This window comes from Mastacembelus armatus, chromosome 16 (genome assembly GCF_900324485.2).
Source record: "Mastacembelus armatus chromosome 16, fMasArm1.2, whole genome shotgun sequence".
In the NCBI taxonomy this organism is placed as follows: domain Eukaryota; kingdom Metazoa; phylum Chordata; class Actinopteri; order Synbranchiformes; family Mastacembelidae; genus Mastacembelus; species Mastacembelus armatus.
Window position 1 is genome coordinate 4,700,888 of NC_046648.1, and position 26,202 is coordinate 4,727,089.

Below are 26,202 nucleotides of genomic sequence, written 5' to 3' on the forward strand. Positions count from 1 at the left end.
GCAATGCTATTCACAGAGAGGCAGTTTCTTTGTACTTCCTCATCTCCTCTCACATACCCGAGCGCCTGGAAAATAGAGTAAAGATTACATTGATTAACTCAGTTGAAATGCTCCTCACCACCAGAAGAGAAAATACACTTATCAGGATGGATGTGACACAGACAAAAAAATAAAAGTGGCCATATCTGGGAAGTTTCCTGGAAAATAAAATACAGTAAAAAACTTTAAATTTTTCATTTGGCATTGTGAAGTAACCCCTCTATATGTATACTACAGAGCATAAAATACTCTATTTTATCTATATGCCAGAGGCTCTTTTATTCATAAAGCCAACACTCACAGAGTGTAGAGAACACTTTTCTTCACCAAACAATGGGAAGCTCTAGAAAGGTATGGGATCTCCCCTTCCTCTCTCTAATCTTTTACCTTATCCATACAATCCACTGCAACTGCCATAAGTGCTGCTGAAAGTGTGCTTTATGTGTTTCTGAAAAAGTCTGTCTTTGTTATATGTTGTCAGAAACAGGGAAAATATAAATATGTCTATATATATTCATATTAAGCAAACAAGGGGAAAGTCTATTCTCCATGTATTTTTCTCTCTCCCCTTCTGTCTTTGTAGACATCAAACCATGGTGCAGATAGTGTTGAGATTGGGGTCAAAGCGAACAACTTTCCCCTCAGCAGCCTTTGTGTTTGTGTTGTACATGGGATTCTCAAAAGTGGCCTGTCCATTGTTGTTCTCGTGGACAGAACATCCTGTGTACTGCGCTTTATCTGTTTTCCTGTAGAAAAAAGGTTGCATATTAGTTGAGAGACAGTATCCCAATTATCTTCTCTCCTTCCAATCCAATAAACATGTTTCTATTATCTTGGTGTGGACAGCTGCAGTAGGGAAATGAGGCTAAATAGTAATTATTGTTGTAAAGAGCAGTCTGATGAGCCCTATGGCAGTTCATTGGTAAATAACATAATGATTGCAAAATGTGTATGTAACAGCCTCTGCTTTTATGAACCGTTGTGAGAGATAATCGGTTTAAATTAAGACAAAAATCCAGCCATCTATACACATTAAATGCATTCATACTGTACAGTATGCATTTATGCATTTGCATTACATATTATCAAAGTTATTCTTATTTAAAATGCCAAACTTTGGTTTCTAATGTAGCTTTACTCGTAATATGTTGACTAATGTTGCATCATGCTTTGAAGCCTCTCACAAGGTGCTGTATCCAGTGAGGATAGTTACTGCAGTTAAAGCAGGCTGTGGAAGTGGGCCACAGTGTGCTACCTATATCAACTTGATGTGTATTTCCTTTGGTTGCAACTCTACAAACATCTACATGAATCTGGGCTTCTAAAACTTTTTCCAACATCAGATATGTGGTAAATAACTTTCAAACTCAACCTACAGTAGGACACAAACTCAGGAAAAAGTACCACTTTCTTTGTCACGTGGAAATCAAACAGATATACACTACAGCAGCTACAGTACTAAATCTGAGTTCCAAGCTAGTGTGGAAGACATCCGGACACAATACATACCGTTGTTTGTAGAGGTAAAAACCGAGGCCTGCAAAGATGAGGGCAAAAAAAGGCACAAGAATAGAAACAGCAACAGAACTGCTGTTGGTTGAGCTGTTGGTTTCAGGGTCGATGAGTGTTACATTCTCTCTCACACTCAAACCTAAAAGAAACAATATATATATTTAGCCAAATAATTAGAGGACAGTCAACATACAGTATATATGTGTTAAAATACTCAGGTTAACAAAAATGTACAAACTGTGGAGAAAATGTAATAGAGAAACATACTGTACCTGCTGGTGATGATGGTGGTGATGATGATGATGATGATGATGATGGTGATGATGATGGTGATGATGATGATGATGATGGTAATGATAATGAAGATCACAATCATGACAAGCCCGAGACGCGGCAGACAGTTGATAAAGACGACAGCCATAATGATCACACTGATAATGATCGCTGCGACTGTGATAATCTCGTTGAAGATGATCATGATGATGATGGTAATGCCAAGCGCAATGAAATGAAGGACAATGGCATGGAAGCGGATAATCTGCTCTGTGCTATATGGCTGTGACAATGGGCGATAGTCACCAGGTATCATGGGAATCTTGCTACACAACACATTAATGTATGCTGTTAATACAGAGCTTTCTGCTAATGAAATGGAAGGTGCTTTAAATCTAATTTAAAAAACAGATTATAGATTGAGTATTAAACCCAGACTTATTAAAGTGTTACTTGGAAAACCTGTACTTTGCCTGTGTTAAATATAAATATGTCCCACCTTTGTTCTCTCCATGAAGACGGAGCATAATATTTTTAATGTTTTTAATTTAATATAATTTTTTTATACTTGAGGAAAATATTGTATGTGCTGTACATGTCAAACATGTTTTTGCATTTTGTTTCAACAAAATATGATCACGTATCTACAGTGCATTTGCAATACTGTTATAAAATCTGTATTTGTCACAATAGTAAAAGGAAAGATTGCTCTAGACACCTTTTAAGACACGTACAACTGTTTTGCCTAATAATTACTATCTGATGTGTTTTAAGATAAGAAACCTTTATTTGTCCCACAATGGGGAAATTGTATTTATTTCACAAATAGTTCAATTACCTTGTTAATAAGTCTTGTATCTGTTGCATCTTGTATCTGTTGTATCTGTCACAAACATTAAACAAAAACCTAGTCTTTCAATATGCAAATATTACTTTTTACTAAAGTGTAAATACTGGCAGTGGCGGATCTAGAAATTTTCACATGAGGTGGCAAAGGCGTGGCAAAACAGTTTGGTAGGGTGGCATGAGAAGGAAATACATGTTGGTCCTTATACACAGTAAAATATAGGCTAAAGAAATGGAGTGGAGATGATCTGAGGTGGGGGTGATGGTGCCCTACACCCATTGTTTGGTGTAGGGCAGCTGGGTTTAAACCCTATAGTAGGAGGCCAGCTGTCACTCCTTGACCCCGTAAGTAACAACCAGTGAAACAAATTCTTGAGTGAAGCAGGGGCTTAAATTTGATCTCTTTCTATACTTTCATTTTAAATATTTTAGATAAAAAGACTTGAGCAATGGCAATGGGATTTTTTTTTTTTTTTTTTTGAAAAGACACATACCAAGTCTTTGTAGTCCAAACTGTCCATAGTCTTTAGCCTGTATAAAGCCTTGGAACACGTAGCTCCCCCCCTCAGGCTCTCCAGAAACCTGGCATAAAAAAAAAAAAAACAAAAAAAAAAAAACATGAGATCTCTAGAAACAGTCCATTTTGTTACAACTGCATGAATAAGATTTAATTTTTCTTGAGTGTTGTATCTCATAACCCCAGAAATTGCATATATAATGTATTCAATATGACAGTCAACACACACTGTCCCAGTGCATTCAAATCTAATACATTTGTTTTTTGAAAGCCCTTTCTCTGTGGTATATTATCAGTAGCTTTACTTTGTGCTGTCACCTGTCATGCATTGTTAATAAATGAACTGAATTAGGAAGGGAACTTCAATTCCATTAACAAATATTGTTCTCCAGTTGTTACAGGCTCCTTGGATATCAGATGTGTGTCTGAGCTTGGTCAGCAAATTGTCATACAGAGCAGCTGGTGCATCTGATCTATAGCCAATGTAAATGTCTGCAAAAAATATATGTAAAAAACAACAAAAAGACAGGGAATGACTCTTCTGCTTGTTGTCACAGTTCCTTCTCATGTATTGTGATGTCTTTCCTGTGTTGGCAAGGTAAGAATGATGAAGGAAAAAAAGCTATTAATTAGTAATCATCGGCTTGGTTCAGTCCAAGAAGACTTATTTTTGGTTCCCAAGTACTTCCAGCCTCATTTCCAGTAATGTTCTACTTGTGTGTCAGACTGAACTATAAATAATTAAATTAAATTAAAATAAAATAGAATAAAATAAAATAAAATAAAAGAGTCACTGTTCTTGGTTATTCTTTGAAAGATCAGTGGCCAACAGCTTTGAATTTCTGTCTATACTCACAAATCCATCCATTGCCCAGGTCTCATCAGTAATCCTGCTCAAGGAGCTGTGGGCCAGTGCTCTCATCTGGTACAGCAGGAGCATTAAGCGTGCCTCCTGGTGCTTGAACACTCCTACAAGGTTGAGAACAGGAGGCAAGAAGAGAAATGATGTGAATAAATTGATGATGCAATATTAGTGAGAGGGAAAAAGATAAAAGAAGCAAAATTAAAAAACAAGCAGTGAAAAGAAAGAAATGCTGAAGAGAAGAGAAAGCAGCAAGAAAAGATGAATGCAGCTGAGGGGGAGGGGAGGAGGTGAGTGACTCTTGAGTGGGCAGTCAGTCAGTCACTGCAGACTATTATGTTTAGAACCAATAGTTAATTTCCATTCTCATGCATGAGATCATTTGATGATTGACTGATTGACATGAAGCATCCTCAAAATAAATGGAAGTGACACATAAAGGTAGTGAGAGGAGGAAAGTGGAGGCAGAGGGGAGGAAGCAGAAGACAGATGATTTATAGATGACTCACCGGAGAGCAGAAACTCCATGCTACTGTCGGTTAAAGTTACATTGACTTTTCCTGTTGTGGTATTAAAGCTTGTGACTGTCAAAGTCAGTGGCTGTTTCTGGCCCTTGTAATCATAGGAACCCTTCCAGATGAAATCAGGGGCGAAGACGTCATCAGGAACTTCAGAAAAGGTAAATAAATAAAACAATTATTAAATATTGCCATAAAAAAATAGCATAAAAGCGGAAAAATGCCTGGGCATCAAAATTATGGGAGTTCCAATTCCTATAGGAGAGCAGTACGTAACACATCACATCAGTGTTTATATAAGGTCAATATTATGTTCAAGCTGAAAACGAGCACTAATGCCACAAAATGATAATTAGGTATGCAGCAGAATCATGTTAGAAAACAGATAATAATCTTTTCATTCATTTTGAATAATATGTTCTTTACATGCTTTGACGATCTCAATTAATAATTAAATACAATCTGAACGAGATAACTCTGGACTCGCTCTGTGACTCCTGCAGAACTTTTTTAATAGTTATACACTGATAAAACTTTTTATAGCTCTTATTATCTGCTGGTAATCATTTACTAGGAAATTATGAGTCAATTACTGTATCAGTGCAAAAGGTGACTGTATTTAGTACCAATAGATACTAAATCATCATTTTTTTAGAACAATAAATTAAGTTTAAAGAGATGAAGATGGGGCTTCGCGTCATGTGAAATTACTTTGAAAATGAATGCATATACTGTAGCTTAATGCCTAATATGTTACAGATTAAAGACAAGCCAAATGCCACTTTCATAGTGATAGAAACTACTGGAACTTCCTTTAAAAGTACGCTATCACTTCTTGGGTAAATTTAAATGGTCCACCTGGAGTTGCCTCCTAGTTGAAAGTACCTTTTTGGTCTCAGAATATGGTGAAATCTTAATAATGCTATAGAAATAGCTCTGACTTGTACAGTGCTGTCTTCGAGGCGCAGTACAAAAGGCCTTTGAAACAGTGAAACATGACTCCTTTGAATTTGATGAATATTGTATAAGACAATATTGTAAACCTAGTGGGCAGGTATATAGAGCCAGTAACAACATTAAGCAGAAAGCATGCAATGGAAATACAGAATTTGTAATGTTTCTTAGCTGATATTACTGCTAAAAAGACTGCAGAGTTATGCGGCTATCAGTCGAACAGCTTGTGCAATTACAAACTCACCATTTATTTTAGGACTTGGTGTCCCTGGTACAGTTTTGACAGTTTTCTCATGTGATTTGGAACCGACTGCAGAAGAACATAAATATGTATGTCACAAAGATGTAGCGATAGAGAGCAAGGCTTAACAGCTGGAGGATGTTGGCAAAGTAAATATTTCTCAACAGTAACATGCCGCCTGCATTAAACTTTTCCTCACTGTGCTAAGATCTCTGGCTCTCCAGTGGCTCAGTTCTAACACATATTTACAAATTAACACATTGCTAAAACAAGTTCAAGTTAAACTAAAAAAAATCTTAATAGGCACGTACCGTGGGAATTAGTTGACAGTACAGTAACACAGGTTTTCGAAAATACAACTACCACCCAACTTTTTCATTACAGTTGATAAGTGGTTTATTTAAGTTCATTTTCTCTTGAATGTTTTAGCTTTTAATACATCCTCCTCTCCACCATCGTCGTCATCTGCCTTCACAGACCTCTGCCAACCACGTACCTCGGCAGACAGGCACTTTGCCTGTCCAGCTGCCATCAGAGCGGCAGACTCGGTGCTCTGAGCCCCCAGAAAGGAAATAACCTGGATGACAGGTGTACACCAGGGTGTAGCCGTAGGAGGGCAGGTCTAGGCCCACAACATCAGCGTTGGCCGGGCTCTGAGGCTGCTTGCACGAGTGGGCTGTAGAGCAAGCAGAGGGCAGAGATATTAGTACACCCACACACACGACTACATGCACACACATACAAATGGAGCCATACAACACACACAGACCAATGTATCATAAATCTCACAAGACCCATGTTTTCGATAATGAGGATGTGCATATGGGTTGTAAGGTCACAGATATAATTGGACAGTAGATGGAAGCAGAATAAAATAATTGGCTTATAAAGGAAACTTACAAGTGCAGCTCATGTACAGGATATGCTCACAAGTGTATGAGCTCAATGGACACCACCATACTAATGCTCAAACAAGCACGTCTTACTGGATTTAGATATAAGACTGATCACCTTCTTGCCTTTCTTAGCCTACACAATTATTCTGTCTGAAAAAAACAAAAAACAAAAAAAAAAAACAGTAGGCTACTGACATACTGATTTAGGACAGTTATGAAAAGCTTCATTTACAATTGTCAGCTGAATACAAAATTAGGGAGAAAAGCTGTTATTACTGTGTTGCCAAAATGCTGGCCTTATATAGGGCATATTAAATATTTTCATCTTCTCATGAGTGGGTTGAGTTTTGGTTTAATTTTTCCCATCAACAAACTATAAACAAAATAAAAAAACTTATGCAAATCACACCTAAAGACTGAGGAGCTGAACCTTCATGGTTTTGAGGCACCAACAATAATGTGAAAATAGCAAAATAATTGTCATCTTGTGAGCCAAGGAATGCATTTACCAGCTGTCAAATGTGAGTCACAACTGAGTCAGAACCAAATAGGTCCTTCATGACATCTTAATATCATTGGCAATAAGATGTGAAAGGAATGCTAGGACGAAACCCAGTTCTTACATTTAATGAAAAATGAAGAAAGTCGTTTTGTTAAATATGACTTTGGCTGGTGTTTGAGCTGGTACCACAACCCAGAGTTTTTTCATTGAGCTAAATCTAGTATTAAGAAGTGTATCCACAGTGTGCCTAGAGTGCAGGAAAAAGTAAAACCGTCTGACTGTAAGTTGTAGATATAAAGTCAAGAGACATAACCAGATAAATATATAAATAATTAAATCAACTCCCTTCTCGCTGCCTGAGCTCAAGTCTATGTAACCCATTTAAAATGACAAACTGTCAGCACATGTCCAGGGTGGTTGTAGAGTTTGTAGACCATGAATACTGAAGACACTTACAAGGCCGATGAATTAAGTTGTATCAAAGACATGTCGCATCCCTCATCAAGTTCTGTTGACAGTGCCATGTTTATTTACACTTCAAACAACACAGCAAGCTTTACCCCTGAGATTACATGAGGCCTCAAAAGACACTTTCACTTTTTCTGTCACACAACAGCATGTAACATTCTTCAAAGTTGCCATCTCTCAAACGTTAGTTTGTACATTAGTTAGGGACACAGACAGGATGGACTGCTTGCAGAGCCAAGCTGGTTGGCCAGTTACAAACTGCAAAAGCAGGCAACAGCTGAGAAAGCAAAGTTTACTTTTGGACTATAGCCATTTTTTTCTGCCCATCTTGTTAGTATGTCTTAAGAAATCTGGGCATTTGAGGGTATGAACCTTTAAGCAAAGAAAAAAAATGTTTTAATTTGATAGAAAGGTAACATGATTATGTTATATATTACTTGTGTCCATTGCATCTATTACATCTGTTGTATTGAGAATCGCTCCAAGTTTTTGTTTTTGCCAGATTAATTGGCTTCACTTTTAAATCCATTTCAGTGGCTTCACAGTAACAGAAGAACATTTAATCATATTGAAAGGTATTTTAGAGGATTTATGACTCAGTGTTGACCGAGGGTCATCACAAAATATCACAACGATACAAAAGCACTTACACTCAAGTACGTATACATAACCAGAGGATTTTCACAGTGTATTTCTGAGCCAGAGAGATCGCTGCGTCTGTATGTGCACCTTCAGGGCTGAATGTATGAATGAAAATTATGTTATACATCATGAGACTAAAAATGAATTTGCAATTTTGTTTTAAAGCAGGACCTGTATTACTGTATCTACTGGATGTTTCAACATAAGCCAATGTGTATTTTAGTCACAGGGTAAATTAACTACATTTGAAGAAAAGCTACAGGACATAAATGTATGTTATTTTTGCCAAGATGTAACTTATGAGTTGTCACTAGTGAATGAGTTATTTAATATAATTTTGCCGATATTTATCTAACATTAACTTAAGAGTTCCATTTTTAGTTGCTTATTTGATAAATTTGAGAATCTTTGGGGTTGAATTTGTAAACCATCAGAGAAATATTTTCCAATTATTTCCAGTGGTAACAATGACAGGATGAGGGCAGAGAAACATCAGTACAAGTCCTCAGATGGGACCAGAGCCAGAAAGCAGCTCTAGAAACTCTCCAACCTCAACAGAGACAGGTCTGACAAAGTAACTGCATTTGCTGAATGGATCGAAGCAGGACATTTCAGTCAGGACTCAAAAACATCATGCTTCTGAATGAAATTCAGCAACATGCTACACCAACACATATGCAATGTAACTTGCTCTATATTTATGAATAATAAGGTAAATATGGTTGCTGGCATGTTTTGCAGAGCATTTAAATCCAGAAAGATTGAAGAGAGTAACCTCTTCATTCACAGATCTCATTCAGTGGGTTCAAATGTGCCACATATAATAATATTCAGCCGCCAAATACAGAAAATCAAAAGTGACATTTTTAGCATCATTGCAAATTTCTGCCTTGATAATAGGTTGACATGCTCATGTATTTGATTTAGAATACTTCTTACATAAAATATAGAAAATATTAGGACATAGTGACAGATACTAGAATGTCTGTAGTTTGATATTCATTATTAGATTACAAGATTAAGTACAGATTACAAGGACTGTTGTTCCTAAACAAAGTAAAGACAACTTGAAAGTCACTTTCATTTTTTTCTATTTCAAAGAATAAGTGTAATAATAAGTCTATTATCTTGTTCAATAATGCTTCTTCGTGCATTTTCTCTCATGTAGATTGTGCTCTCTCTTTCTTTCTCTGTCCTTTGTCTGTGTTTTCTGCAGGTGTCCCTGGTCCTAGAGCTGTATATTGCTGATGTGCAGTTACTGGCCCCACCAACCTGCAGTGTTCATTTGTTGTTTATTGTTGCTGTTCTTGTCTCTCTCTCACCGCGACTATTCAAGGCAGATGGCCTCCCAAACTGAGTCCGGTTCTGCTGGAGATTTCACCCATTAAAGGCAGTTTTTTCCTCTCCACTGTCGGCAAGTGCTTGTTCATACAAGATTTGTTGGGTTCTACATGTATGTAAAGTGCCTTGAGATTATTTTATTGTGATTTGGCACAATACAAATAAAACTGAATTGAACAAATGACAATTGTTGCATAACAAAAATTGTGAGTTTTCTGGTGCTTTTTACTAAACTTCTGTTGATTTAAACTTACTCAGACTCCTCTTATTTTGAGGGACTTGCTGCCACAGTCCTGCCAATAAATGCCACTAAGGAGACAGGGTATGCCTCCTGAGTTATTCCTTAGTGAATGTGATGACAGGGTCAACAGTTTGAAGATATAGGTAGGGCAAGAAAGGCAGAGGAGCTGTCAGATGAGAGAAGTTGAGACATCAGTTATTTTTAAAAAATTCTCTGCAGTCAGCTATTTAAAGTATTACTTTCTTTTAGAAATAAAAAATAAACTATATGAACAACAAGACAATGAAGAATAATGTTTATTTTAAAACGATCTGCATTACTGTAAAGTGCTGCAATAAATTTTACCCTTTATTTTACAAAGGCTGAATAATATTGTATGCAGATTTACTCTATATACATACAATAGCTTATGTATTGGTATTCTAAAGTATTTGAATAAATATTTGGATTAAATAAATGGCCCATGTATGCACGCAATTACATGCATAGCCCCATTTGACCTGTTAGACTGCATTTAATTTCAGCTAGGGATACTTAATAAACTGGCAACTGAGTATATGCACAATAAAAAGAGAGCATTCATATATTCAAGGATTCACAACCCCTCTAAATCTTTTCTTCCCCCCACTATAACGCACACAAAAAGCTGTGCTACACTGTAGATCAGCTGAGAAAGAACAGTAGGTATTACGATGTTTCTGCTTCCTCAGCACAAATGTCTCAGGAAAATTCAAGTGGGTGTTATGTCTTAGGGTGGTTAGGAAATCAGGATTACAAAATGTAATTTGAATCCCCTTATAACATAGCTCAAATGTTTACACTGTAAGGGCATAGTAAAACTGAGACTTTTGTAAGGACTTAGTTGGAAAGAGTTCCTTGAAAAATGCCTTAGCTGAAAGGGGATCCACTGTGATACTGGGTAACAGCACAGTATAGAAAAGCGCTTTGGCAAAGCGGTTGGTCTAAACTACACAGCCCTAGTGTTGGTTGACAGTTCAGATAGTTCAAACAGAGTGACGGTAATCATGGTCAACACCTCACTCTCAGAATGACTTGGGTGGCAGGTTGATTGAGGTGTGAGCTGCAATCTACTGGCAGGTCAAAGGCTATGGCAGGATTGAGCAAATGAGAGAAGTTGCACAAGAAAAAAAAAAAAAGAAGAAGAGTGTGGCTGAGCTGCCAGAAATGTCGACAAACAGTGACAAGATACCAGGGGGTAGTGAGAAAGGAAATATAAAGATACAGCAAAAGATCATGAGGAACAGCACTCACGGACACAGGTAGGCTGGATGCCACTCCAGGTGAGATCTGGCAAACAGAGCCGAGTGGTGGAGCCTTGCAGTAGGTGTCCCTGCTGGCACTGGAATTCTAATCTGCTGCCCACCTGGCCACAAACGAACAGCACAGAGAGTGGAGGGAGTCAATACACTGATGCAAATGCCAATAGGCTCCCAGCATCAAATGTAAAGAGCTAGGAAAAAATACTGCACACTAAAGGTTTTTTCCCCTTTTTAATGATTATCTGTGACATGTGGAGGCAGATGGAGACTCTTCCTAGAGGTGATAGCCCATATTTGTATTCTCAAATGATGCACATTAGGAAGTCAGAGATCTGACTTTATGGTAAAGGTATAGAGCCAAATCTCTTCTGTTATTTTAATAAATGACTTTTATTTCCAGCTAGCATCCTAGTCAACTGTTTAAAGACAACATCTACACATGATTTTTTCATTTGGACTGTCAAGATATTGGCAAAGTTCTTCAGTAATGCAGAAAAATTCAAGACTACAGCCATTACAAGCAGTGATTCAAATAATGAGCTGCTTCTGCTTTTATTTGGGACAAATTTCACATCAGATATTCTACTAAATGCTGTGCAGAAATTATTTGCACTTAGCTTGTAAGTGACACTCTAAAAGCAACAGGGAAGAAATAAAATGAAATACACTGGTTGAAAGCATCTCAGGGGAGCTGCTCATACATATATATATACTATGATTTTAGCATTTCCTGCCTGTTTTACACAAACTATTTGGCACACATTTTATTTTAATAAAGTTAAATAGAGAAAACTTCCATCAATTTACACCCAATCAATAATGGCAAATGTTTTTTAAAAATGTTTGAAAATAAACTATTCACAAAAGCCAGGTGAGCAGTGCCTGGTATTAACATAGTGCTTGGGGTTCTGCTGATTTTCATCTTGTCAGACCAGAGAATTTTTTTCATGTTCTCAGAGTCCTTCAAACACCGTGCAAACGCCATGTATTCTCCGTGTCACTGCAACATTAAGGCCTGATAGATGGGGGGGTTGCTTAGATAGCCCTACTTCCAGCTGGTTCCCTTGGGTTAGGTTCTTTGTCATCTCACTGAAAAAGGAAAACTTATTTCCTGGTTTCTTATTTGGCTAGAGCAGGGTTCTTCTTAAAGTCCTAGTTTCTCAGTTATAAAACTGTGCGTAACATCCGTCTAAAAAGTATATGTGCAGCCAAAAGCCAATAATGGTGTATGTTAGAAAATATTCAGATTTGTAAGACTATGTGCATGCACACCTGTGAGCATTATTAGAGATCACACAACTTAAGAATAAGTGGTCCAATCTAAAGGTCCACTACATCTTTTTACTCCTTTACCAACAATTTAAAGATGAAAGTAAGAGGTGAACATGTTTATTCACACTGTTATTGCTATAAACAGCATTGTGATTAGGACTGATAACAAGAATATGTAGTGTAATGAGTGTCTGACAGTTTAATGGGTGTATTTCCTGCTTTAGACATTTGATGACATATGCATGGTATTTAAGAAAGATATTTAGAGTTATTTATACTGAGTTATGTCATGGTAGGTTATTTGATAGTAGACTGGTATATGCAGTTGGGTCATCTCCTTTTCTTGCACTCCCAGAATAGACAATGAGATGGTGAACCAGCACTGATGAAATACACAGAATGAATATAGATTTATTATTTGAGTTGAATTTTAAGAAGAAGGTGTTTATGAAACAATTATCACTCACTGCAAGCAGAAAAAAGACTGAAGGATGACACTGTGGATTTACTGTAGGTCTATGATATAGATACATTCTCATTCTTCATCCTTGTTTTTTATATATCTGTGTATGGGAGGTGATGTACGTCACTTTCAGAGGGTTTTATGTTTATGCCACATTTATAAATGGTGGCGTTTCCAAAGTTCTTCCAAGCCAGAAATACTGAGGCCAAACTGAGCATTGGTAACACTCAATGCTTTAGAACACCTGTGTTTGACAGAGGTGGAGTCAAACTGACACACTTTAAAGCAAACACAATGTACTTGATGTGCCACAGTGAAGGAGTTTGGATAGCTGTAAATGAGGGAGTTTAGGTTTTGATTTTTATTACATTTGCAAAAAATTCAAACAATACAGTTCTACCATATCATTTTGGGATTGGGTGTGGATTGATGGGCAATATTGGCAATTTCAACCATTTAAAATAAAATCTACTGTAGATATATACATATATATATATATATATACATATACATATACATATATATATATATATACATATACATATACATATATATATATACATATACATATACATATATATATATACATATACATATACATATATATATACATATACATATATATATATATACACATATACATATATATATATACATATACATATATATATATATATATATACACATATACATATATATATATATATATATATATGTATATATCATATTCTTCTTTGCACCCACATAACCTCCTTCAAAGGAATAAATGATTCTTCCAGAAACATCCATTAGAAAGTGTTCATCTAAATACCACTAAGTACAAGTAACACAGTAAAGCCGTGATCTGTGATACATTGACTTAGAGATTCTTGTACACATTCTTCTACCTCTGCTGCTCAGGTAGAGCAGCCAGACTACTTCAAATATTGATTACATGTAGGGTTGTTGTGTAGCTTAATTAAATTAGTGGAAGTATATCCCAGTATATATAGTCTATACTATAAGTCTATATATGGTATAGAGTTGTATTACATGTTGTAGTTGAGTATCCAACATACAGTTGAATGTTGCACGGTCTAATAGACTATTGTATCTAACTCAAATCCTCTTTACAAAATGTACTTTGTGAGGCACTGGTATTGAACTAGAATGCATTATATTCAGAGGTGTTTCTAATACGTCAGTCATGTATTATATGGAAATTACAAATATATTTCAGTGTATCAATGTAATTTGTCTGGTCCTGTCTGAAATACATTTAGAAACAAATTTAAATACCCAATTTGTCATAAAATACATCTATTTAGATGTTTGCCATTTTTACCTTAAAGCCCATTGTATAATTCATAAAACCATTCTCAGGCATCCCTGGATTTTCACATGTAGTTCTTGTATGCTCTGAAAGAAATGAGCAAAAGAATTCCAAGACAGAAAAAATGAAAATATGACAGAGGGGAAATCATTGATAATGACAAAGCAATTTCTCTCAGGTCTACTAAGTACGAGAGAATAATTTCTGAAGTGGCATGGTAAATGAGCAGTCTTTAGCCTTTGACCAGGAATTCCATTGCTTTTAAAAGACTTAAACATATGGATTTATACAAGACTAAATTCAACACATTTATCTGGTATTTCTTTGGCAATAAATATTTCCAGTAACACCATCCTGCAAATATAAACCACTAGCCTTAGCACAACAATATAAAAAAAAAGTAATAATTGACAAGTAAGTTCATTCTTGTGATTTAGTGCCAGATAGCCATGTGATCACGTTGGATTCACATTGGAATGGTCATCTCTTGCATGAAGAAAAGTCAAATCCTGGGTTGGTGATCAACAAATGTAACTCTATGCAAAATCAACACATTACTTACAACCCAATTTGAAACCCAACGACTAAAATACAGACTAATATTTAATACCTATACACTGAGGCTGGGATCCACTCCAAGTGCCGTCCTGTTGGCATATGCGTGTTGCTGATCCTACCAGCACGTAGGGGGCACTGCAGCTAAACGTCACTTCTGATTTGAAGATGAAACTGCGCCCTTCTCTGCGTCCTTTGGCAGGTGTACCAGGGTCTCCACAGAACTTGGCTGCAGAGGAAAAAATGAGGATTACTGCTGATGTGACAAGTTGAGGGCCAAGAAATGCAACACAGATGCTATGCATTTTCCTGCAATATGTACAACTCTGCACTGTTACACCATCCCTCCTGTTCATGTCATCACTGATATTGATCCACCCCATTTTATACAATTTAAACATTCATCCCTTTAAAACCACACAACACAAGAGAAATTGCAGCTTTCAGTAGACCATTCTGTATCAAATTCAGAAATAAGCTGTGTGGGCTCCTGCTGTATCTATAAAAGATCAGACCATGATGAAGAGTGTGTGCTGTGGTTTCTACTACTGCTGTGAGCTTTGGTGTTTCCAACTGACTTTTTATTGTGTCCCATTTATTTGAGTACCTGACTACAAAAATGATGGTTTTTCTCTATGATTTGTAAAGTCTTCATAGACTGAATTATTGAAATAAAACTGACATATTTGTTGCACACATTTCTTTGGCTATTTTTCATTGCATGTAGGCAAATGCATTGATGTCCTTCTCTTAGAATGAACTGCTCCGTCTAATCATTTCTTTTGTTTAATGAAATGAACTTTTCTGTTGTTGTTCTGTTAATAACTAGGCAGCAAAAAGGTAGTGAGGAAGGTCATGGCACTTAATTTTAGATCAAAATAATTAGCAAGTGAAATATTAATTTCTCTGACGGGGCCCTGAGGTTAACACAAGTGGAGCCATCTGTTGCCACTGTTGCTATACACTCCTCTCATATGATATGGCGTTTTTGATAAAGTTCCAGCCACAGCCTCAGCAGATGAAGCCCACTGGATTATCACAAACTGCTCCTTCAATTGATTGCATATAGGCATCTAATGAAACTAAGTGGAATAATTTAGGCTGAGTGGGATTCATGGGGAGAGAAGTCCTCCATTTTACAGTCTGGCAACGTATCTTTCTATCCATTTTAACTGTATATGTACATCCACTAATCCACCATAACCATACTGAGCAGTAACAGTTACTTGTTAGCTGTAGGTCATCCAGAAGTGCTCAGTGTGAGAATGAGCAGAGACAAGGACAAGGGTTACAGCATTCACTCATGCAGCCAGAACACTGCAGGATCAAGCCAATAATAAGGCAGGCTGTTTCTCCAGACCTGACATCTGCTGCTGTGTGGAGGTCTGGAGAGAGAGATAAGTTGTCACTTGCTCTCTCCTTAAGAGCGGAGAACCAACCGGGGCTTCCCACAGCCAATCCTTGACATAATAGATATCTAGTAAGAGGAGATTAGAATCAAGTCCATACAGGAATGGCTCAATAAAGCCATTACTGCAAATGTTATCTCAAAAACAAATCCTTACATTCAGAGATATCTTTTTCTGTAAAATGTTTGCGCAAATCATAGGTCCCCTTTGAAAATGATGCATTGTGAGTTTCAACGGCCCTGCACCCAACAATTTGACCATATTTGATATGGCAAAAAATAAAGACGCAAATGTCTTGTCAGATCTGAAAATTCTTGTCACTTTTCAAATGCCATTGTAAGACTGAGTATTCACATGGTATTTTTTATGGTGGGTTAAAAATACTGGCTAAACAGGTGACATGCACATCAGTCATAAACCTCAAGCTGCAGGGAAATAATGCACTGTTTTATGGATATATATAAGAGAAATGGCCTGGGGCCAAACCAAGCTCAGCATATTTAATATGTGTGTGTGTGTGTGTGTGTGTCTAGGCGCATGAGTAAAAGAGAAACAGAAAAAGGAGAAACTCTTTCTGCTTCTCTCTCTCTCTCTCTGTCTCTCTCTATCACACAGCTTCTCCCCTCCCTTGATGAATTATCAATGCTTTAAAGTAATCAGTATGCAGAGGCCAGATTCAAAGTTGGGATCACAGTCTCATCCCTGTAGAAACATGACTTGCTTTTTCAGACATTAAATTTTGTTGCTTGCTCTTTTTTCCATGTGTTGTTTTAGGGAACATGAATATGAACTTAATCCTGTTCAGCTGCAAAAGCTTACAAAAGTACAGTCTTAAGAAATGCACAGATGGATTTGTTTCCGCAGATGCAGGGCATCTCCGGCAATATGGCTGAGCTGTATTTCAAGTGAAAGTGCTGAGTATGAATTGCAATCATATTTCTAAAAAACTAATGCAACACTAATATATTGTATGTCAAATAAAAGGTAAAATTGTGCTTTTAAAATTACTTTGTACCAAACTAAACTGAATTTGCTTTTTACATCTAATTTGCAGCAAATGTGTCACATAGGCAAAAAGAAGATTATTCCTCCTGCCCAGTTTACCTGTATAACTATTTGGCAAAAAGGAAATACTCCGTCTACATGATAATGTGATGTACTGGGCAATGCTTGGAGAATATCTTTAGAGTTGCATCTCATGCATAGATACAAAAACATTATTGATCTCTGTGCATTTAGAGCTGCTCTAAGACAAATGCATACATTTATAAAATATTGCAATGTGTGTACAATAATGGTCAGTCCTTTGACTACATTATGAGCATTGACACCAACAATAGATTTACCTGGTAATGATACGAGTTATAGAGAGTAGCACCTGAGACTTCTGTAGATAGTGCTGTGTTGACATTTTAATGCATAGATAATAGACTTTTCTACACTAAATATGATCAGCACTTTCTTCCCTGTTGTTCCCCATTTTACAGACTCATTTATTTGCGTTAGTAAACCTCAGTGATTTATCACAGACTTGCTTCCACTTCAGGTACTGTAGGAGGAGGCTAGCTACAACAGCATGTTTAGGAAAGCAAGATTCTTTACAGAAGTTAGTTATTGATTGAATTGACTGAATGATGTTTATAGCATATTGCTCTCAATTTGTGTCAATTCTGCATTGAAACCTGCATTTTAGGTCATAATAATTAGTAACTAACTAAAATGTAAATACTATATACCAAAAGAATTCTCTGAGGTATGCTATGACATTAAGGGCACCTCAGTAATCAGACAGTTCGTCACAAATCTATTCATAACTCATACATCTATTCTTAAATACAATCCTTCACAGTTAAGTAGGATATAAACTGGACAGTAGTGTGAACACTGACTCCCATGAATTCCAATAAATGACGGTAATGTGGCCATTTAGAGCAGCAAATGGCTGCACTTTGTACTGTGCTTCTAGTTACATGGTCACTGACACTAGCAGTCTGTCAGCTGGATTCTCAGATGCTAAATATCCAAATGGGGCTGCATTTGACTGAATATATATAGCCCCAAGCACCAAATTTTGTCCTTAGTATCAATTACAAAAGAGCACAGAAATGAATGTAGTGCCTTTTTAATATGCTCAGGGGTCTCAGACATTTTTTGTTTATTGTGACCCAACATGTGGTACTGAAATACAACAAACTGTCTAATTTCTCTCCAGTTCATAAAATCTTAGCTAAAGTCAGCAATCAACACAATTTAGTTACTGCATGCACATTTATTGCATGCAGCCAAAAAAAACACCCTTATCTGATAGCAGACATTGCTGCACAGCAGTGCTGCAGTAAGTAATTAGTTTAATGCAGAAGTTTACAGTCAAAACAAAAGGACTGTCTCCATTATCAGTTTAAGTGGATATGCATTTAGTGCATCATAGCAATCAAAAAACACTTTGTGTTCAGGGCTGATAGTCCGATGGGCAGGGTGGAGATAAATTTTGGTAGTGTGGCTGGAGGACAAAATAGCCCCGGGACATTGGGCTAGTGATTTTGCCAGCCCTGGTGTTGTGCATGAATGTTGTTAGTGTTTTGTTTTAATTCCACTTAACATTAAGTCAGTCAGACAGAAACAAACACCCAAATTCTTTATCCTTGATATTTCCTCTCTGACTGATATAATGCAAGGGTGATTCTGATGACAATGAAAGTGTCTTGAGCAGTGATGCATCCCACTTATTAGAGTTATTATGCTTTCAAAGATGATTCAAAGATCCTAAAGTTACCAAAGATATTAAAGAATGTTAGACATCCCACTCGTGGCTCCATTAACAGCATCATCTTCATTATCAACATTGAGGCTTTGACTCATTGAGGATCAATTTACCTTTTATTTAATGAGCATGCAAATTAAAGTGAGCTAACAATGAAATATTCATTTGTGCAACTGATGAACAGGTAGGATACAATGCCCTTCTTATGCTCAGCAGTTTTGGTATTTAAGGGAAAAAAATGGACTAAAGGGGATTTTTTTGGGTCAAGTCTGACTGCAAATAAAAATACCTTGATGTTGTTACTAGGAGCTACATAAATAATCACTATTCAGCATCTCTTCAAGAATGTATTATCCTATTTGTAATGTAACTCAGCTTGTCCACCTAGGCCCTAATGTTAAATACAGTGAATTATCCGTGAATTTCATTAATTTAATTCACTTGAAATAAACCCTAAAGGGGCAACCTGCATATTGGGGTAAGGCTTACTTGTCCTGGAGAAGACCACCTAAAGCTAAAGTAATGAATATACTGTATGTAAGTTTTAAAATGACATGCTTGTATAACCATATTAAGAGACAGTTGTGATAAAATGCTATTTTATTTTAATTCCTTCCCAAAGAAAATTGTACAATACACTGATTTTTATACATTTAATAATTTACCATAATCCATGTTGCCTACCAATTTTAGGAAGAGGGAACCCTGTTAATTTCATAGTCACATATATAGAATGTAAAGCAGTCTGACCTTCTTCCCAATGAAGTGATATGATTTCATAATCCACACGAGCGAGAGTAAAACCCAACAGGTGTCACATTATTGATAATGTTCAAAAAGAAGAGCCAATTTAGCTGGTGTGAATAACCATGTTTCAGACAGTGACAGAAATGTGACCAAGACCATTCCAGGAAACCTCCTCTAGAGATGTCTATAATTATCCCTACAATCATCATGATAAATATTAAGCGGTGACTTACGCAGGCACTGAGGGAGGTCTCCGCTCCATGTCCCATTCCCTGTGCAGGTGAGCACAGCAGGGAAGGATAACTCATAGCCAGGTAGACAGCTGTAGCTCACACTGGTACCCCACTCCAGGACTGAGCCCTCCAGGAGGCCATTGGGGATGGGTGGAGGTGTTGGACACATCACCACTATATGGATGGTGAGAAAGAGGTCAAAACATGCAGAGGACAGTTGATGAACAAAACAGGTCTGGGCAGGCTGAGACCTAAATAATGGACAGTGAACAGGGTGTAACTTGTAAAAAGCAGACAATGTTAAAACTTGGAGATATTGTGATTTTTATATACGAATACTTTATACCCTGGGTCTCTGCACTTCTAATCAAACTAGTGATAAATGGCAAAAGTGTTGATTTTAAAGGGGAGTAGTGGTAATAAATCAATCATTCATACAGTTTTTTTTCTTCACATTTATGTCCAGAATAATAAAATATTTGATATTGATTAAAAAAAAAAAAAGATGTGTCTCAGAGCCCCTCAGCATCGCTTCATTTTAAAGACAGCAAGCCTGAAATTTGCTTTTTCATGCAGGTTTAACACAAACATGTTTTGTCAAACTTTTGATTACACTGCTTTGCTTCCAATTATACTGTTATTTCACAGCATCAGCATCCTCTGCATTCTACATAATGTGGATTATGACTGGGGAAGAACTAGGTCTTTAGCCCAGAGAAATAGTCTGTGTTTTGACTGCAATGGGTGGGATTTTCCCGCTGTTTCTGTTTGGAGTATACTGAATAATTTCTGGGAGAAATGAGGGGACATCTTGTGTCTGTGTAAGCCATAAACTTTCTGCTCAACAAATGCAATAAATGAATGCATAATAAAGCTGAGTTTGTTCTGACACACTTGGAGATGAACCCATGGGGACACAGATGGGATATGGGTTTTAGGGATGTGAATAAATTATAGCAGTTGTTTTATACCATTACCATCTCCCCTCAGCACCCCTCATTTCCCAATGTCTCTTTCTTTTAGACATACACATGCTGAAAACACTTGAACAAGGACCTGCAAATTGAAGTCAAGCAATATCCACGACTGTCTGGCAAGAGCAAATGTTTAGTTTACAAATCCAGCTACTCAAACTGTCATGTCAACACTAGGGCTCTGAAATTAAGGTTTGGGTAATACTAGTCATTTCCACTCACCAAACACATGTCAAAAATATACAGATGCAGCAATGTGAAGGCAGGCTCTGTGGGTATCTCTAGGACAACACCATGAAAAGAGACAAACCTGTCCAAGCCTTTAGTTGGCAGATTGGATCAGCTTTCACCTGAGTCCAAAATTTGCAATTATTTCTTTAACTGCCTTCTTCTGACCTGCTTCAATTTGTTTCAGGCCCATTATTTTAGATGGTGACTTTGTCGTTCACTAAGCACACAGTCGCTCACTATATCTAAGCAACTTGGCATTCTGAATATCAGAGTTCATCATACTGATTTTAAAGCTGACCAAAGGATACAGCAGGTGTTTTAGTCCCTATGTGAGAGATCAATTAAGATAGGGAGGAAAATTGCTGAGTTGTGAATAAAAGTTAAAGGCAAAACCATAGTAATGTCGCAATCTGTTTTTTAATGCTTTGTTTGGTAATGTAATTTTGTTTCTCAAGTTCTCAAGGAGAAACAAGTTCACTTGAAATTGCTTCTCTTTGATGTTAATGAATTAGTAAAGAGTGTATTCACATTGGGATTTCTATGTTGTAACTCTAGAGCGCTAGAAAAAAAAAAAAGGCAATTCATTCTGAATTACCTAAATAAAATTCCCATCTGGATGCTGTAAAATCAAAAGTTGGAATGGGTGTGTACTGTATGTGTCTCTCCCTGTAATATGTTTATGTGTGAGAGACAGGAAGAATGGGAGTGCATGTGAGTAAGGAGGCAAATTACACTGATTAGAAGAGCGCACCTACTAATCCGATGAATACTGCACATGAGAAATTGCTTAAAAATCAAAGACAAATCTAATAAAAATGTGGGTGGCAAAAACTGAATGAGAAGCAGTCTGTGTCCCCATTTTCCTAAGTAGTTCTAAGCAGCATTAGCGCCTCTTAGCTGAACACGCCAATCCTGGAATTCAAACTGAATCCTTGTTGGGCGAGGCTTATGATGTGTCATCAGCACTGTGCATGTGCACACGTCACAGAGTAGCTAGCACTGACGCGTACGCATTAAGTGCAAAATTATCCACAGTCATAACAAGTACAAACTCTTTGTCTCTTTTAGTCTCAAAGTCCCCCTCCCTCTCCCTCTCCCTCTCTTACTCCCCCTGGAGTATCAGCTCATCTCCCTGCAGCACATCATCTAAATCTGACAAGATGACGGATGCCCAGCATCATGACAATTTCAAAGAGATCGCTCTGCCTTACGCCCTCAACTTAAACCTAATCATGCAAAAGGAAACACCTACCAATCTGTAAGAAGCATTGCTTTCAATATCAGATGCAAGCAAAAAAAAAAAAAAAAAAAAGAAAAAAAGATATTCTGTTGGTCCTTTTCTAAGACCTCTTGCTGCACACGCTGACAGAGATGATAAAAAAGCTGTGAATATAAGGAAGATGTTTTATTGCTTGTCCTAGCCAGTCTCAGATCAAGGGAGAGGAAACAAGAAGCAACAAGGAGAAAATAAAGCATTTAACATCTGCAGTCCTCCTTACAACCCTGATTCAAAGTAACGAACGGCAAAACTAATATAGAGCACCCAGATAGTAATGACACTCCTCTCTTGCCTTTCTTTTACTCACGTACCCCTAAAATAAATATGCTCTGCTGGAAAAGTGAGTGAGAGTGAGAGGCAGGAGGGACACTGGGTAGCTGACTAATGCATACGGGTCAGTATGAGCTGACAGCACTCAGGCAGCGGTAGCAGTGGTGAGAGCCAGTGTGAAGGTGTGTAGGCATCTGTGTCTGTGTACGCATGAGTAAGACAGTTGTGTAATTGTGATTATGTGTGGACATGGTGGTGTGTGAGTGTGTGAGAGATAAAGAAGGCTAAGCTCAAGAGTTTCGCTCTTTTTCACACCACCTCCATTACTTTAGCAGCATCGGGGTGGGTGCCTTAGCTGCAGCATTAACTGTTAGAGATTAGAGCTCGGAGGATAAGAGCATCACACAGTGTTCATGCATACATCTACCATGTCTTTCTCTCCAACTAAAATGGCTTGGGGGGACCAGTTGTGTGACCATCACGTCAACAGCTTCAACATACCACAAAACAGGACAAGTGAAAAATGAAACACACCTATTAAATATTACAAATTAGTATCAATTTGGATGTTGTACACGTCTAAGCAAAGTTGTACAGGGAGCCTTAGGAATGCAAGAAGCATGTGGCTTAAAACCACAGCTCTCTATGGACTGAGCTAAGGAATACATTTCTGGGTCCGCAGCAGCATTGAGCACAGTGGTTAGGCCTATATGAAGAAACAAAAACATTTCGCAACACAAGAGAAACAATCAACAGGGTGCATTTTCTTCCGATACGCATTCCCTTTCTAAGAATTTACCCATGTGTCTGATTTTTTTTCTTTGCCTTTCAATAACTTATCTGTGTATAGCTCTCATGCCTGTTTTGTTTGATTGTCTTTTCCCCCTCACATTTCATTTGTCCTTTCCCATTTCTCAAGAGACACATATAAAGCCAGCCCAGTTTGCTGTAAGAGAGACAGCAGCCTGGGAACAGTTCCTTAGCAACAATGAGCCGCCATACGCCTTGTGGGCTCTTCCCTTTACTGGTCTACTTTTGAACTGTTCGCTGCACAAGTTAATCTTCCCAGCAATACTTACTTTCTGGTGTTGACTTGCAGACATGCTAATCTATGCCTCCACTTGAGTGACATAAATCAGAGTGATGTAGTGCTGATGGGCATACAACAAATAAGTCCTCTTGGTAGATTTTTAACTTTGATGTTAATCAAACCCAGAGAGTGTTCACAGGCTTTTAGAGCGAGGAAGCCAGTGATTAACAGTTGGAGCACAATTACAGGGATCTTTGTTATAATGAATTTACTGCTGTCCTTGTACCAGAGGAACTTTTAGCCTTGGCTCTTTGCCACCACGGATTCAGTTTTATATGTATAGCGCCAAGTCACAATGCAATCATCTCAAGGCACTCAAGATGAAGCTTTGGGGGAAATCACAGTGTCCAAGACCAAGAGTTCAAAAAATTATTCAAATTAGTGAATTAGTTAAGATTTTTTCTTTTCCTGAAACCCAGCTAAGCAAAGTTAATCTTATCTAAGACCTGTCAAAATATATCAGTGTTTTTTAAATTAGATACAATGCACTGGACACAACACAGAAAAAAAGAATGTGTGGTTGTGTATACAGGCATGTTTCACATCTCGAGCGTGACTATACATGCAAATATACATATTGTGTGTTTCCATCATGCAGACATCCAGTCTAAGTATCATTGGTCCTTATCAGCAGACTGAAGTAAAAAAAAAAAAAAAAAAATGGCACTATCTGCCCAGCTAGGAAGCTTTGTGTCACCTTGTTTGCTAATCTCATTAGATCTCAGGCTGTAAGCATACACTTTGCCCGTGACAGTGTGCTAGAGGGCCAAGGTTGTGGTAACACTGTCTGATGGTTATCAAGGTTGACTGTCTATGGTAGCGTGTGTGCCATGCAGTCTATGTGAGTACATACATTTGTGAGTGCTATTTACCTTGGCATGCTGGCATGGTACCACTCCAGGTGCCATTGTTGGTACAGGTCCTTGTGACTGTGCTTTCCCGTCCTGTCATCACATATCCTGGCTGGCACATGAAAGTCACGTTCTGGCCCACTGTGATGTCATCACCAAATCTAAGGCCATTTGCTGGAATACCAGGGTCACCACAGGTGATCACTGTCATCAGCAGTCAAACATAAGGAACTTGCATCAGAAACGATCATAGGTTATGTTAATGGATTGAAATTAAAGCATACTGCATCACAAAAAATACAGTGCATCAGTAATATATCATCAGCTAATCAGTACAGTGCATGTGTGACGCACTGTTCATTCAGAAGCAAATGTGCTGTGGGGTTATCAAGTGAGCACAAGGGAAGGTCAGCTTTGTCCCTGAGATTTTTCATTTTAAGCATTCTCTTGTTTTTCCTAAGCATGAATTTGTTCATTTATTTTGCTGTGGCAAATACATTTATACATGATAGTAATTGTGTGCTAAAAAGATTACTGAATAAAGAGAAGATGCACCAAAAATCCTTCACCAGCTGCTCATACCTTCTACAGCCATGATTTGCTGGACAGAAGCTTGTACATATTTCGAGCTACTTGTCAACTAATATAAATTATTGTTGTACAAGAAAACTAAGTTAAATCTACAAGAAACTTAGTATTCTAAGATGCCTCCTTTTTTTAAACACCAAATAGGTGTTAATTATGTGGTGGTGGCCATCAATAAGTCCTTGTTGTCTTTTACTAATAGTTGAAATGGTTCTGAACAGGTGCAAATTGATTTATCAAAGGCATCAAGGGTTCCACCACTGCTCTTCCCTGGATGTTGTTTTTATGTCACTGTGCATTTGACAAGTTATTAATTGGCTCTCAAATGTGTGAGAATGGCATCTTGTTGACCTTGGTGTAGTGTTTATCAGTGTAAAGATCTCTCCTAAAGATACTAAATCTTTTACCATAAAATCCTCAAATGTTCTGTCTTCGGAATATGTTGGTATATAGCGTGTATTTCAGACAGGACTACATATACAGTTACATTAGACTGGTAAAATTAATGCCACATTCATATTTAAGTTGGTGCAATTTCATCTTTCAAACCTGTAAATAAATTAATTAAATATCACATTAACATCCAAACTGTATTGTATGACTGGGAAATTAACTTTTCTGAACGCTATGACTCCAAATTGGCACATCATAATATTAAAGTTCCTGAAAACCAAACATTGAGACTTAATGTCAAGTTGAAGTTTTAACATACATTTAATGGCTCTAGCTGAACTCTAACAATGCTATCATTCAACCATCTATGGGAGTTGTCCTTTGATAAGCTCACAATTTGCAAAGTTTGCAACAATTCAGCCCAACTGAACATAGCTTAAGTGAAGGACACAGGTATTACTGTACAGGGTACAAGTAAGGATTTGTTGGGTATGAAGGAAAACACCAACATGTCAAACTAACCCCAGAAACATTTGTACTTTACATTTAAACAGTCTTTTTATGTGCAACTGTTAATTTATTCAAGGCAACTATTAAAGTAACCTAGTGGATCATCATGCATAATGACTCAGTGTTTCTGTGCAG

At 37.4% G+C, this 26,202-nt stretch overlaps 1 protein-coding gene across 1 annotated transcript in view; it reads right to left on the bottom strand.

Annotated features, from left to right (window-relative positions):
* Positions 1–503: 503 nt before the first annotated feature.
* LOC113122285 (CUB and sushi domain-containing protein 3-like) overlaps positions 504–26,202 on the bottom strand; it is a 202,574-nt gene continuing 176,875 nt past the window's right edge. The window contains exons 59-70 of the mRNA XM_026293499.1: positions 24,601–24,783; positions 19,885–20,058; positions 14,790–14,963; positions 14,192–14,265; positions 11,125–11,236; positions 6,259–6,438; positions 5,766–5,831; positions 4,559–4,717; positions 4,044–4,156; positions 3,165–3,252; positions 1,549–1,690; positions 504–785 (exon numbers count right to left, since the gene is read on the bottom strand). Coding sequence (XP_026149284.1) covers positions 626–785; positions 1,549–1,690; positions 3,165–3,252; positions 4,044–4,156; positions 4,559–4,717; positions 5,766–5,831; positions 6,259–6,438; positions 11,125–11,236; positions 14,192–14,265; positions 14,790–14,963; positions 19,885–20,058; positions 24,601–24,783 — 1,625 coding nt within the window. The 3' untranslated portion in view covers positions 504–625. The remainder of the gene's footprint in view (positions 786–1,548; positions 1,691–3,164; positions 3,253–4,043; positions 4,157–4,558; positions 4,718–5,765; positions 5,832–6,258; positions 6,439–11,124; positions 11,237–14,191; positions 14,266–14,789; positions 14,964–19,884; positions 20,059–24,600; positions 24,784–26,202) is intronic.